Source organism: Limulus polyphemus, unplaced genomic scaffold (assembly GCF_000517525.1).
Source record: "Limulus polyphemus unplaced genomic scaffold, Limulus_polyphemus-2.1.2 Scaffold1920, whole genome shotgun sequence".
Taxonomy (NCBI): Eukaryota; Metazoa; Arthropoda; class Merostomata; order Xiphosura; family Limulidae; genus Limulus; species Limulus polyphemus.
In genome coordinates this window covers 217,548-232,167 of record NW_013667530.1, presented here as the reverse complement: position 1 = coordinate 232,167, position 14,620 = coordinate 217,548, and the positions used below count along the sequence as shown (strand labels likewise).

The 14,620-nt window shown below is 32.1% G+C and overlaps 1 protein-coding gene and 1 long non-coding RNA gene across 2 annotated transcripts in view; both read right to left on the bottom strand.

The window, feature by feature from the left end:
• Positions 1 to 5,993: 5,993 nt before the first annotated feature.
• Positions 5,994 to 13,722, bottom strand: LOC111087245. Its single transcript, XR_002611956.1, has 2 exons — positions 11,660 to 13,722; positions 5,994 to 6,577 (listed from the first exon to the last, which is right to left on the bottom strand). It is a non-coding gene; the product is annotated as an uncharacterized LOC111087245 (long non-coding RNA).
• Positions 5,994 to 14,620, bottom strand: part of LOC106465360 (zinc finger CCCH domain-containing protein 10-like) — a 17,184-nt gene continuing 8,557 nt past the window's right edge. The window contains exon 2 of the mRNA XM_013925578.2: positions 5,994 to 7,923. Within this exon, the coding sequence (XP_013781032.1) occupies positions 6,679 to 7,752 (1,074 nt within the window). The 5' untranslated portion in view covers positions 7,753 to 7,923 and the 3' untranslated portion in view covers positions 5,994 to 6,678. The remainder of the gene's footprint in view (positions 7,924 to 14,620) is intronic.

Here is a 14,620-nt window from a genome sequence, read left to right as displayed (position 1 = left end):
CTCTCAGTTATCCAGCCCGCTGTGAAAAAAGTTTGGTGACCCCTGACCTAGATGGATAAAAAGGTCTCTTATCGTCCTTTAATGTTATGTAACTGAACATATGTTGGTAAATTTATTTCATTTAGTAATAACCTTTTTTGGAGCTTTTACTTTTATAATAACTTCGAATTTATTTTAGTAATGTATTTTATCTTGAATCGCGGTGAGAGACATTGCTTAATTGTAACTTTACTTTGGGTTTAACTTAAACATTACAATAGTGTATTTAACCCCCCCCCCCCCGGACGGCACACCCTGCAATAGTGAGAGAAAGCTCACAAAGGAAGTTTCACTTCCTTTCTCACTACAAATTCAATTGCTTTGTTTTACTTCGTAGTTGTAACGATGCTTACATTTCTATAGTTATTATTTTGCCCCTTCTGCGATTCGACTTTTTCTTCGTAACATTAAAGAACAGCAAGAAACTTTTTAGTCTATCTAGACTGTCCCATCTATTAAATTAAACCCTTATCTTCGTTTCATTATAAATATGTTTATTATTTACCAAAGCTCAATTACCATATAAAATGGCGCTCCATTTTTTTTAAACATCGCCTATACTCTCACTCAACACAATAGGCATATAATTCCTATTATATTGTGAAGGAACAAAGCTCTAAAAAAATTTTAAGTGGTATGGTGCGACATTTGATATATGAAGTCATATTTTGATCAAGCAGTTGTTCTGTGTTGCAGTTAATCTGCCTTTGCTAGGACACCACTAATACAATACAGGGTATCGTTTTATGAAAGCAATCTGAGCTGCATCGACACCCCAAGTAAAATTTGGCATCGCAGAATTGTAGTGCTGTTATAAAGCAGGTTTCGAAATGAAACCTAAGAATACTTGTGAGCAGTCAGAAGTGCTCTTTTTCATCACAAAAGGACAGAAAATTTAGTGAAAAATAAAGACATTTCCAAAACTGCTAATTTTGCTTTTTTTTTTTTGTCCTTGGTATGGGTAGTGATTAGTAGTGCGTTTATGAATGGTTGGCCCTTCGGTTTTATTTCATCCACTAAACATGATTTTACTTGTCTTTCTGCTGCAAATACCTCGTAGATATATTTATATACGTTTATTATTATTCACAGTTAGTAACACCCTTTTTAACCATGCAAGTAAACAAGATGATTTGACCTCTTACAATTTGATTCTGCTGCTTTCATAAATCGAGGTGGGGTGTATACTTCATAGGCCTAAGAGGGCAGTTTAATAGATACGTGTTTAGTGCTTCACAATATTTGTCTTTCGAATAACATTTTACTACCCGTTGCATAAACGACTCCAGCAGAAAGAGCTGACGATGAGGACAACGAAAGAAAATGACACTTTGCCAAGGTTGAATCCACCCTCATTAGACAAGAGATTTAGGACTGGTGCAAATTGTTCTTTTTTTTTCTTCTTATTGTAATAGTAGTGTTGTTGTTTTTCTTTTATAATAAAATTCGTTAAGTTCAATGTATCACTGTTGGATTTGCCTTTGTACTGTATACAGTAGTACCACTTTTTTAGATTATGTAACGTTTGCTGAATAAAGTTGAATTTTTTGTTTCATCGTTTTAAATAAAAGTTCAATCTAGTCTTTTGAAAAGTCGACATTCTTTATTACATTGGCTATTTTTAATAGTATCACACCGACTTTCTAGCCAATCACGTATTTCTTTTTACAGCACGTAGGAAAAGCACTCGTCTGCGACCCCGTTAGGAGGTGCTTCCTGAAATTCTCGCTCGTATAACAGCTGAACAGACCTCAGGCGCCTCGCTGTCCCACAACGCTGATAACAAGTCCACAGATTGAACTATCTTCAGAGTATATGAGGTTGGTAGTTATGTTGCATCACAATCCGAAACACGCATCTTTGGCTTATTCCTGCTTTTTGCGCAACTTAACGAGTTGAATTTGCTAAGAGACGACCTGCTAACGTGTTCAAAAGGTCCTTATTTGCTGCTGTCACTCTTCCTCTACCTTTACAGCACCAGTCACATGAAATTTAGTGAGCGAACGACCAACACCAAAGGATTCTACTGCTAAGGACGCCTCACATTAAATTCTGTTGCAACCTACAGTTTACTCAATTTAGGATCCACACACACAAAACATCTTCCAAACTTTAATCTCTCAAGGTGAATGCAGTCTTAATTAGTTACTGTAACAAAAGAAAAACGATATACTTGGGAAAAGATAACTGGGACAGTACGCGACTTTTGCACCACCTTTAATCATTCGAAGTTGGTTTTAACTCTTTATTAATATGGTAACTATATATTTTTTACGTTATTTTCATATACTTTTAGCATGAATAACGATAGAACAACTTCTTCATATATTAAAACTTTATTCAATACTTCGCATTGCATAATTAATACAACTGATCGGAATTAACAAGATAAAATTAAAGGTTACTTTTCTTTATTTTGCATCAATAATAAAATGTTAAGTAACACTATCTTTACTAAGATTGTCCCTACTAAATAAATAAGCTGGAGTTGTTAGGTTTATTACAGAAAAAATATAAATGAACACATTTTCAGATTTAGTGCACGCACATTAAACACCTCTCGGGGAGTTTCGCTAAAATTCCATGTAAACAAATTTCAAAACGCGAAACTTTTTAAAACCGTCAGGTGGCCAGAAATTACAAAACTGAACTTCATACACAGTTCTTGCGCATAATAAATTCCATTTACATAGATGCTTCTTTAAATAAAACACGTTTCTGATAATAAAGCATCAAGATATCCTAAATTGTATCTTTAGAAACTCCTAAATAATGTTAATATATCTCGCCAACGTGTCACACACATGCTACATTAAAACAAAATCTTAATCCATAAACGAGAACATTTTTAACTCAACACTGGTGCATGTCTTTTCAGTTCATCTGTTATTGCAGTTTACTCTGCTGGGAAGAAATTGGAAACTTAATTCAAAACTCGGATGTACTATAAATGACGTGTTTAAAAAAAATTATACAAACATATGTGCAAAAAATATTTACAACTACACAGAATATTTTCTTGACAGTTATATTTATTATTTTCTACAGGTTGAAGAAGTGTTCTGTTATCATCTTATCCATAAAACTACTGAGAAAATCAAAGATCTGGTGCTTGTTTTTGAATTTCGCGCAGAGCTACACGATGGCTATCCGCGCCAGCCGTCCCTAATTTAGCAGTGTAAGACTAGAGGGAAAGCAGCTAGTCATCACCACCCACCGCCAACTCTTTTACCAACGAATAGTGGGATTGACCGTCACATTATAACGCCCCACGGCTAAAAGGGCGAGCATGTTTGGTGGGACGGGGATTCTAACCCGCGATCCTCAGCTTGCGAGTCAAATACCCTAACCACCTGGCCCAGATCTGGTGCAATTACAAATGAAAACAAGATTTGCAGACCTTCCTGAATATGGCATCTGGTTTGCATACCCTGACCCTTCGAAAATAGTCTCAGTTTAAAGACAGGACATTACACATATCTCCCATATGATGCCATTCACAGGTGACCACATTGGATGCAGTAAAAAAAATCTCTTGTTAAGATTGTTTTTAGCAATGTTGCACAATTTTAAAACATAATTTTCAAATCTTGAAGTTGCTGATAACGTTAAAAAGTCACGTACAGCATTTCATGTGACCAAACAATTTATTACACAAACTGTTTTTCACGCTTCTAGCAGCTTATCTTCTTTTATATTCATAACACTTTGGCATCATGTACACACTATTTGACAATACTAAAGTATTACTCCCAGTTCTCTTATAGAGCATGTGGAATGGACCTTCTCTTATGTTTAAGGAATGTATGAATAACTTTGATAGGTTAATACACAAGTGTCATTACAAATATTGACAATACTAAAGTATTACTCCCAGTTCTCTTGTAGAGCATATCGAATGGACCTTCTCTTATGTTTAATGAATGTATGAATAACTTTGATAGGTTAATACACAAGTGTCATTACAAATAAACTGTCAGTGCGAAGCAAAATATACTCTCCCTGTATTAAGCCAAAAACAGCCCTAATCCACTTGTTAATGGACAGTGTCATCTTTGTATTTTAGCACACTGCATTACTTTTTAAAACCCACAAGCAATAATGAGTAGACGAGTCCACAAGTTTCACAATTGCAGTATTTTATGACAACATCTAAAATTTCTATTTTGTATTTTCTTCATAGTCTTAGATTGATTTCACTAATGTTTAGCTGTATGCTACTTTTTAACGAAAAATAAATATTCAAACAACTTTTTTAAATTCGTAACAAAGGAAGTCAAGAGTAACAAAAGTTTTCTACACGTTAACTAAGTTTTCTTCTGTGCAAGCTTTCACCCCCAATATAGGTCGAAAGCTTGTAAATTAATAAAATTTCAAAAATTAAATGACGTTACGTATACAAATCCTACTTTTAATCTATATAAAAGTAAGTATATTTTTGTTTTTCGCAATTTTTCATGCTCTTGTAGATTCTGGACCTATTTTCATTGCACTTAATTGTCTTGACTGGCTGGCGCGCACGCACGAGTAACTTGTTCTCAGTATTTAATTTGTATAAGAGATCGTTTCAAACTTGATACGTTCTGTATTTTTCATGCATATTCAACAATTACACAAATAATTTTAAAGTACAGAAGTTATAACTTGCACGTCTAATTTAACCTAAAAAACTGTTTTATATCTCAAAATAACGTGAAATTGTCTATATTAACAAAATTTATGAATTCTTAAAACGATATTTTACTCCACCCGATGACATAAAATACTGTTGTTTACTACTAAGTAATTTATTAGTTTTTTTTTATATATTAGCTTTCATACATAGTTGAACAGATGTAGTGACAGAAGAAAAAGTAAGAAAAATAGGCTTACAAATCAACCAATCCATTATGGTTGTTCTCCCCAATTTTGGTGTCAATCATATGTTTCTGCATTGTTCTCTATATTCCTTCACCAACTTTCCTAAATCAACCTTTTAATATCCAATCCATTTTTCAATGTCATCAAGTCAGGCATGTCTACCTATCTCTCGCTCTTCATCCTTCAAATTCACTTACTATAATCTGTTTCTTTCCCTTAGATCTAATCGTATACCCAAACTAGCGAATTTTACTATTCCTGCACATTTCCAGCAGTTGTCTTTTTAGTTTTGCATGTTCCAATATTTCGTTAGTTTTTCTTTATGTGTAGGTGATTGTTATCGTTCTTCTATACCATCACATTTCAATTACTTCTGTCGTTTTGTTTCAGCACACAGGGTCTAAATTTCCACCTGACAGAGTAGGACTGACTGTATGAAACGTTTTAGTATTCTGTTTAACATCTTTGAGTAATTCTTTTAGACTGGAGAATGTTATTTTGGCATTTCAAACTTTTGATTTATCTCTTTTTCACACTTGCCTTTACCACTGACATTCATCCCTAACCAGCTAAACTCCTCTATTTGTTGAAACTACTTTTTATTTTGATTGCACGTTCTGAAAGCTTTCTCAAATTGTGAAATTACCATTGTGTTAGTTTTGTTGGCATTTATTATGCTAACAAACAGCGATATTTAATAAAGGATACAAGTTACTCCATACAAATGAACTTAATTTTACGACGTCATTAAACTGGATGTGCATTTGTCAAACATGCTATACTATACTATGCATTTGTTAAACAAGGAAGCAACATTTCAACTTTCAATTCCCTGGTGTTGTTTGAAATATTAACAATTTTAGAACCTTGAGAATTTGTTTAAAATCGATAGGTTTTTTAAGCATCTTTTTCAAAAGCTATAATAAAGTTTGATAAGTAGGAATTTATTATATGATAAACACTACAGCAATTATCGTAAGGATTCAATCTTTAAGTATCAGTTAAAATCTGAAATGCATTGTCTGATTATTTGTACAACAAAAAACACACACACCTTTAATTGCTATAATACTTGCTATTCTGATGAACACAAAAAAGTTTGAATCCATGAAGTTTATTGTTTATGAAAGTGTACTACACAACATTACATCACAAGGTGGGTGAACCAAAAAATTCCAGCTTAACTATACTTAGCTAAAGGATTCAGTTTTTCACATCTACATGTTACATACTTGAAACATATAAAACAGTTTCTTTGCTGAGCTAAGAAAATGACAGAATAACAAATAGGTTTTCTGTTGTATGGGTAGCTATATGAAAACCTATCTAAAACATAAGCCACTGTTAGGATAATTTCTATATTAATGAAACAAGCCATTCCACATAATACAAGAAGATAAAAATTGAAGTGTCCTGCAGCAATGAAACTAATTTGAATAAAACTTTAAAACTGTCAAATGCCAGAATTAAACATTCACCACCTACAAGCAGTGAACAACCAGCTGTTTGACATTTGCCTTTGTAATGGAGCGGGCTTGTAACTTGCATTTAGGTTAAACAGAAAGTTATAACAATGACTGATCAAAATGCATCCTGACACTTATTCCTGTAACATAACACAGCCAAAATTTTTCTCTGTGTAGAAATGCTTTCTTCAATGTTTCACACATTTCTGTCACTAAAAAAGAGCAAAACAAAAAAAAACTGAAATCACAAAATTATTAAACACAACAAAAGAATATAGCATAAGAAACTTGACTGAAAAAGCAAATCAAATATTCAGTGGTCTAAACTGTGAGGAATAACTGGTCGCATGCTTTGCGTCATGATTGGATAAGAAACCAATGGAGTAGAAGGTGCACTCATGGAAATGGTCTGACACAAATTTTGAGACATCCCTGCCATAGAAACAGGTGCAATGCCTTGTTGAGCCAAAGTAACATGAGCCATTGATGCTATGCTATGAGGAGTATGCCCAGTTAGCTCTGGTGCAATTCTCTGAGGGGGAAGAGTAGCTGCAAGGTCGCTGTTAAGCTGAGAGATAGTCTGAGGAATATGGCCAGCGCTGGGAGTCATGGTGTGAGGATTGATAATCTGGCTAACAGGAACCATTGTGGTTTGCTTACTGATACGTAGTTGTGCATTTTGATCCAGCAGAAACTCATTAGTTGCAGTCAGCTCAGAAACTTGTTTTTTCAGCTCTTCAACCTTGCGTTGCAAAATCAAATTTTCTTCCTCAAGCAATCGAAAATCATGTTGAACAGGCATTGGATTGGGCAACAAGTGATGAACATCACCTCTTAATGGACGTTCCATGGGACTAAATGGTCCATCATAAATTCTCCGTTTAGGTTCTGGTTCATAAGCATCAAACCCAAACCGATCTTCAAATCGACCCATTTCCCTCCTGTCAGGAAGTTCCCCTCGACGTCCCATTTCCATATTATATTCATCAACAGAAACATGTCGAAATTTACAGCGCCTTTTTCTTCTGCAGAATCCTTTCAGAAAATCTTTACATACTGGAGGCATTGATCTACCCATTGACAAAGCTTCTTGAATATGTTCAGGAAGTTTTCCAGTAGCACGATAGAATTCTTCTTCCTTCCTTGTACAATGCAAAAATTTGCAATTTGCTCTGTTACACTCCTTGTTTTGGAAATCGTGACAAAATTCAATTTCTTGCTTTCTTCCAGTATCTTCAGAATCATTGTTGGTCTCAGGATGCCTGTATTTGCAACGCCTGCCTCGCCTGCACACATTGCGCAGAAAATCGCGGCAGACATCATCACGGTCGCTACCATTTTTAATAGAGCCATCACCCCTCGAATCTCTGCTCTCATCATCAGACATTATGCTAAAATCTTGAACTTTTTTTTAAAACAAAAACTGTATGTCTGGAATTTAAATTCTGAATGGATTCTTCAAAAATAAAACCCAGTTCTATATCACAACATGCAGGGGGTTACTGCTGCTGCACTTGGCTCTTCAGCTGCTGCGCAGGCTACTCGATGCTCAGTAATGCTGTAAAAAAGCAGCAAATACTGAATATTAATATACAAATCATAATATCAAAGCACTTAAAAGCAGCAAATATCTGAAAATAATTAAATTTTCACTTCTGTGTATAATGAAAGTTTCAACAGAGGTAAAGCTATTCCAAAAAATTAATTGGCTGTGTTCATTTGTTCACGAACTGGATCATGATTTGTTATATGTACTTCCACAGCACAGATTCTATTGAGATTTATTTTCATTCTATGACATGTTTGATTTGCTTTAAGTACTTTGACTGTAAAGAATTGTCCATCTTTCAATAACCTGGAATATGAGTTTTTGAGCAAGATTACATGTACATCTAAACGTAAGGTTTCAAAACTTTATAATTATATAAGGTATTACAAGATGTTGAACAGCTGCTCATAAAAACTGGAAATGATTCACATAACACCATATGCCACTTCTAGTAAGCATAAGTACATAAATCTGGGGATTTCAGGGTGACTATCAAACTTACTTTACTGTGCAGTAGGATCAGATAGTTGAAAAAATATGCTAAGGAATAAAGGTAGTACACTTTTATTACAATTTAACAACAACTACATTGCTTTATATTAGCATGTGGAACCATCACATATTCGTTCATGGAAAATATCAGGACATCCAACTTTTTACTTTGCAGTTTCCACTAAAACACAAACCATAACTGAGAGAACAAAGCTTTATTTAGTTCAAATAGTAAATTGTAATCAAATCTATAGCATGTATAGCCTAATGCTAAGAACTATATTGTTGAAGTAACAAAAGATGAAACACAAATAAGTTTAGATTGTCAACACATTTTTGTAGTGCACCAAGATTTAGAAAGTTGTCTATTGAGGACTGGACCTGGCTATTCTATAACATTAATTTATAATTCAGATTATAAATTTTATCTTGGAAATAATTTTCTCAATCAGAGGTAGTGTGAAAGTAATCTTTCTTGTGGTATCTTTGGAAAATTATCTTTTTTTTTCTTGGTTTATCTGTGTTTTTTGCAATGCTAATTTTTGTGTCATAGTCATAATAAATTTGTTCTATGTAATTAAAAGTTGGATATTTGTTAGTCGAAAGAAGTAATTTTAGTTTGAGCTTGTAGTGTTTTTTTCACTATAATTGTGATCATTTTTTTTTATTCTCCAATAATTGCACCTTTCTTGGAAACTCTTGAGTGATGGGAGTTAAAGATAATATAAAGTTTTTTAATTGGCTGGTGAAAAAAAGATAAGACTGTACATTATTTTTATTATCAATCATTAAGGTAATGTCAAGAAAATTATACACCTTGTCATTTTAACTAATCATGGACAAAACTTCCGAGATGAATCTACCATTCTCTGTACAAATCCTTACCAAAGCCATCAAGTACACAGACAGAAAATCTAAAAAAGCTTTTCTCATTGAACAACTACTATCACAGATGAATAGGGACAAAGGAAGCCACCTACAATTATAATTATTTTAGTTTTTCAACTTAATTTCTATTTCAATCTATAATTTAGATGGAACTTTTGTTTACCACAGATAAATTTCAACAACATAATTCTTTCAACAATACGATTTACTTACTTTTAATTGTCAAGTGCTCGCTATAGAATCAACTAGAATTTACTAGTTAAACTGATTATAGCTTTGCATTGTCATTTATGGTTTGTTTTAGTGGAACATTCCTGAAGCTGTAAAACAAAATGTTGAGCAACCAATTAATGAAAAATAACAAATTTGGTGAAATAAGACCATTTACTACTAGTATTAAAAGTGGCTCACATATCCAATCCTTAACTTCTTTCAAAACTCTTGGGTAAGTGTTATTTAGCCCAAGAGCTTTATAATTCTTTAAACTTTCAAATTTTTTCTTAAGTTCAAAATTAATGTTATCTTGTTCAATCTAACAGCTGTTCAGGTTGATGAATATTGCTTAAATCTTCAATAGCAAAAACTAAAGAAAAAAAGTACAACATATTAACCAGCCATCCGATATTTATCAGATATTAGCCTTCCTTGTATCATTCCTAAGAGGTCCTACTCCCATGCTAACATTTTGCTTACCCTTAATATGTTTGAAGAAATCCTAACTATTAATTTTTATGTTTTCAGCCATACTGGTATAGAAATGCAACTGAAGAAACTTGAAGAGAATACTGATGAAAGGAAATTCATTTATGATATTGACGAATCCTCTAACATAAACAAACAAGAGTACAATACAAGATGACCAATAGCCCAAAAGTTTCAGAAAAGTAGGCCTTTCCCCATTTTTCAGGAATGAACTAGGAAATGTTTATGTAGCTATATAAATGTGACTTTTCTTCTTCTGAGGTCTTTCAGAACTGAATGACTTCTCAGAATAAATATCATAAAACAAGTTATTATCATTTCTCATTCATGAATATTTCAAAGTTAAGTCTACAATAGTAAATACATTTTTTTTTTAATTTGAAGTTCCAACATAATTACATATAGTGAAATACTGGTAAATTTATATACTATAATCCTACAAACATTTCATGCTACAAAAATCTTAATAAAAAAACATTCCCTACCAAGTTTGTATTGTTATACTCTAAAAAGCTTTCTATGTTCAGTTTGTGATATAACTTTTGTTATTCATTCAATTTTGACTTACATTGAGAAAATCAAAAATCTGTGACAATCAGACCATTGGATTACTGGACATTCACCAAAAAAAAAACATTATCAAATTTGGAAAATATTACACATTTTCTGAAAGAGGTTTACCTGTAAACATTACTGGTTATCTACACCAAAATTATTCCCTCCTTAAAGTTCAATAAAATCCTCAAATATTCTTTCAAAAAAATAAATTTCAAGAGTTTCAAATCAGTTAAAGACAACTCCAGGTAATATAGACAATGGACAAAATACAAAGAAAATTACACAAACTGGAAACAATATCAATAACAGCTAAGCCAAACAACTATGGCATATTTACGGACTACTAATTCATAACAGGGTTCATGCATGTATGTGATAATAAAGAAAAATTCTGTCATTTTATACCATTCCTAAAATATAGGATTTTTTTCTATACTTTTTTTACCCGTTTGTGTAATTTTCTTTGTATTTTTTAACCTTGTCTTTATTTCCACCACTGGTTAAAGATATAGTTTCTACAGCTAAGTCAAAGGTCATAAACATTGAAAAAATTTAAAAATTCTTTACAAGAATTATAAAGTTTAACACAAAAAGATAATTACTCAGATTTTGATGGTGGGTATGAAAAGAATAGCAAACAATTTGATGAAAGAAAGAAGATGATAAAAATTTATCTTACTATGTGGCTGAATGTGACTAGTCACTGTGCTTTAGAAATGTTCATTACTGGGATATATCAATAGCTTCTGACTCAAAGTAAGATAACTTTACAGACCATTAACTTTGTACATAATACAGCTAATTGAACATACTAGTGTTAACTATGAGAGGTGATACCATAAAATAAACTAATAATAATAATTAGAGCAGCGATTCATCAGTTGGTTATGATACACTAACCTGGACTGTAACTTCCTGATTAAACCAAATTGCTACAGTTAGTATACTAAAAAATGCAGAAAAACTTGGGATTTTCAGTTTATTATCAATATATTTCCACATGAAAATGCTGTTCAAAATGTTTTAATATGATAATTTATAACTGAGTCAGGTTAAACTTAAGCTAAATGTCCTAATAATAACAATATAATTGCTGCATACATACCTGTAACTTTTTGTCAAAAGGGTAAACATAAAGTGATGTGCATATATACGTCACATCTGGAATTTAGCTAGCTATGTCAGTAATAAATTCAGCTACTGTTGTATGAACATCTAGTACTGGTACCTTTCCCCATAGCAAACATATTTCAATTCTATGCTTTCATTCGAGCTTTGCAATAAAAATACATTCTTTTCCATACAACATTCATGTCATATCTTTTGAACCATCTGTCTTGAATATGGCTGTCATTTTTACAGAACCTCTTGACAACAACTGTACATATAGATCTTTAAACAGATGCTTTGTGTTGTTTCTGTAAAAAAATGTTAAATGCTCTATAGTGTAAAATGCTGATTTGCATTGTTTGCTAAAGATAATAGAGAATAGTACAAACCTTATTTGGATATTTTAAGCATGAACTATTTCCATGATATTGGAGTTTTCATATCATGAGTCTAAACGTTTTTTTTCCAATTTTACGTGTAATATGGTTTACTAGCAGTGACCCGTAAAATGTTTACAATAAAATTAGTTTTATTACAAGTCATTCTTTAAATACAGGATTTCTAGAATAATACAAAAGAATTCTAATCACAGACACCAAAATCTACATGTCCACTTGTCTTAAGCAAGTTATTTAAGCCTTTACCAAGTACAGCCATATTTGAAAAAAAAGATAAAATAACATTAACTTGTGTACATTTTTGCTTTAATTTAGTTAAGCCTAAACTTTACTGTCCTTAATACAATCAATAAATAAACTTATTTTACAGCCTAACATTAGACATTGATAAGCTTTTAACATGTTGTTGTACAAAATGTATACTAAAGTATATTTACATCTACTTTTTGTTTTCACCCACTAAAATGAAGAATTTACATAGTAAGGTGAGCACACATTTTCAAGACTGACAAAAATTGAGAATTATTATAATATATACGCCATGAAGATTGATGACAACTGTAAAAGTGAACTGGGATTTTGAGGTTTCACATGAATCATTATCAGTTTGGTGCTCAAGTGGAGAAAAAAAAACACCCACAAATAACAATCATCAATAGTGGCTACAGACATTTAAACCCTACCTTTTGCTTTTGGTAGTATAATGTTAAGTACATTTCAGACAGTCTAACAAAGTAAGGATACTCAACTGTGTAAAATAAGCAATACACTTAATATTACAATGGTTTGTTTAAAAAACAATTTTCTCTTTTGATACTCATGCAAGACTAATCAAGGGCTATCTGCACTAGCTGTCCCTAATTTTAAAACGATAGACCAGAAGGAAGTCATTCAATCAACAGCACCCAATAACAACTCTTGTTTGACTGTGGAATAGCAAGATTTGACCATTACTCTTATAATGCACCAACAGCCAAAAAAAGTGTGGAGCAAAAGTTTCCTTTTTATTTTTTGGTAAAGGAATGTAAACAATGAACCTGCAGATTCATAGTCTGCCACACTAACCAAGGGGCTAGACTCAGTCCTACAAAAAAAAATAACCAGTACTGTAGCTAATTTGATAAAACAACAGTCACACATCATCTTTCAAAACAGATTTCAATTAATTTTGTCTTGCTTTTAAATTGTTCTAATCCTTCTCAACTATTCAGTAGTTCCATGCTTTTTTCGGTCACACATTATATAAATTACTGTTGGGTAAAACAATTGAAATTTATACAAATTTTGCACGTCAAAAATTATTACCCATCCAGCTTACTTTTGTTTTGAAAATCAGAGCAAACCAATCAAGTGAATGATGTACTTTTGTATAATGGTTTTGTGATTTCCATATATGAAAAATTTTCAGATTGTTGATATTCCAGCAGAAACATTTTTGCAACTTTGAGTTTCTAACCTGTATATGAACAGTCTTCTTCATGCGAGTTTAGAAAATCAGTATTAGCATTAGGCTTAATAATGTAGTTCTCTCTGGAATAACAGTGAATGTAAAAAGGGACACTTTCATCTACTACCCACCATATGATCTATTAAGTGAAATATCCAATATGTAATACTGCTGTATTTTAAAAGTACACGATGAATAACAATGTATTTTTGTTTCTTTTTTTTTTTTTAATCTCTGTACATACTAAATTATGAAAACTTGATAAAATTAGGAAAAATATAATTTACAAAATAACATAAGATGTTTTGTCCAACTCAAAATATTTTTATGAAGAAATACAAAAACAATATCATTGTTAATTATTGGTACATAAATACAAACACTAGAAGATACACGTAAAATTTGGATTAGAAAAATACCTAAGATGATAAATTTAATTTATTGACACTATATTGATGGTTTAGACTGGAAGCATACTGCAGATACATTTTGTAAAAAGAAACTACTATAAAGCTAAAAATATCATACTGTCAGATAAAAAAAATATGGCTTCCTAAAGGCAGGGAAGTGATGCATATACCTCACGGTCCAATAACATGCTTGAAATATATTTTTCATAATTCTGTTGGTGGACCATGAGGTAAACTAGATAATTATGACCAACCTGCTAACCACCGGACAAAAATACTAAAAGTATAGCTTACTTTTAGTGCATTTGAATTTGAAGTTTAGTTGCTTAACATTTGTTACCTATTATCAGAGCTGGACAATTAGTGAAACTTGTTAACTGATTAACCTCGTGTAAGGCATGGATATTTGGAATAATCAAAAATAGATGTAACTGGATGGACTGGGACTAAAAATTGGTCCTTGTTTTTAATGCACACTGGCTCAAGTTGAGGCTGTGGCACCTACGCTCATTATCACAGAAGAATGCAGTTTATGGATATATTGAACATCTATGAGCTACACTTATCACATTCATTCTAAATGTTTGTGTAAGCACCAGTGTTACTTTTAAAATATACATTATTATCCTCTAATGTTTGTTTGCTGCATATACTTTTAATATTTTATATATATATATATATATATATATATATATATATAT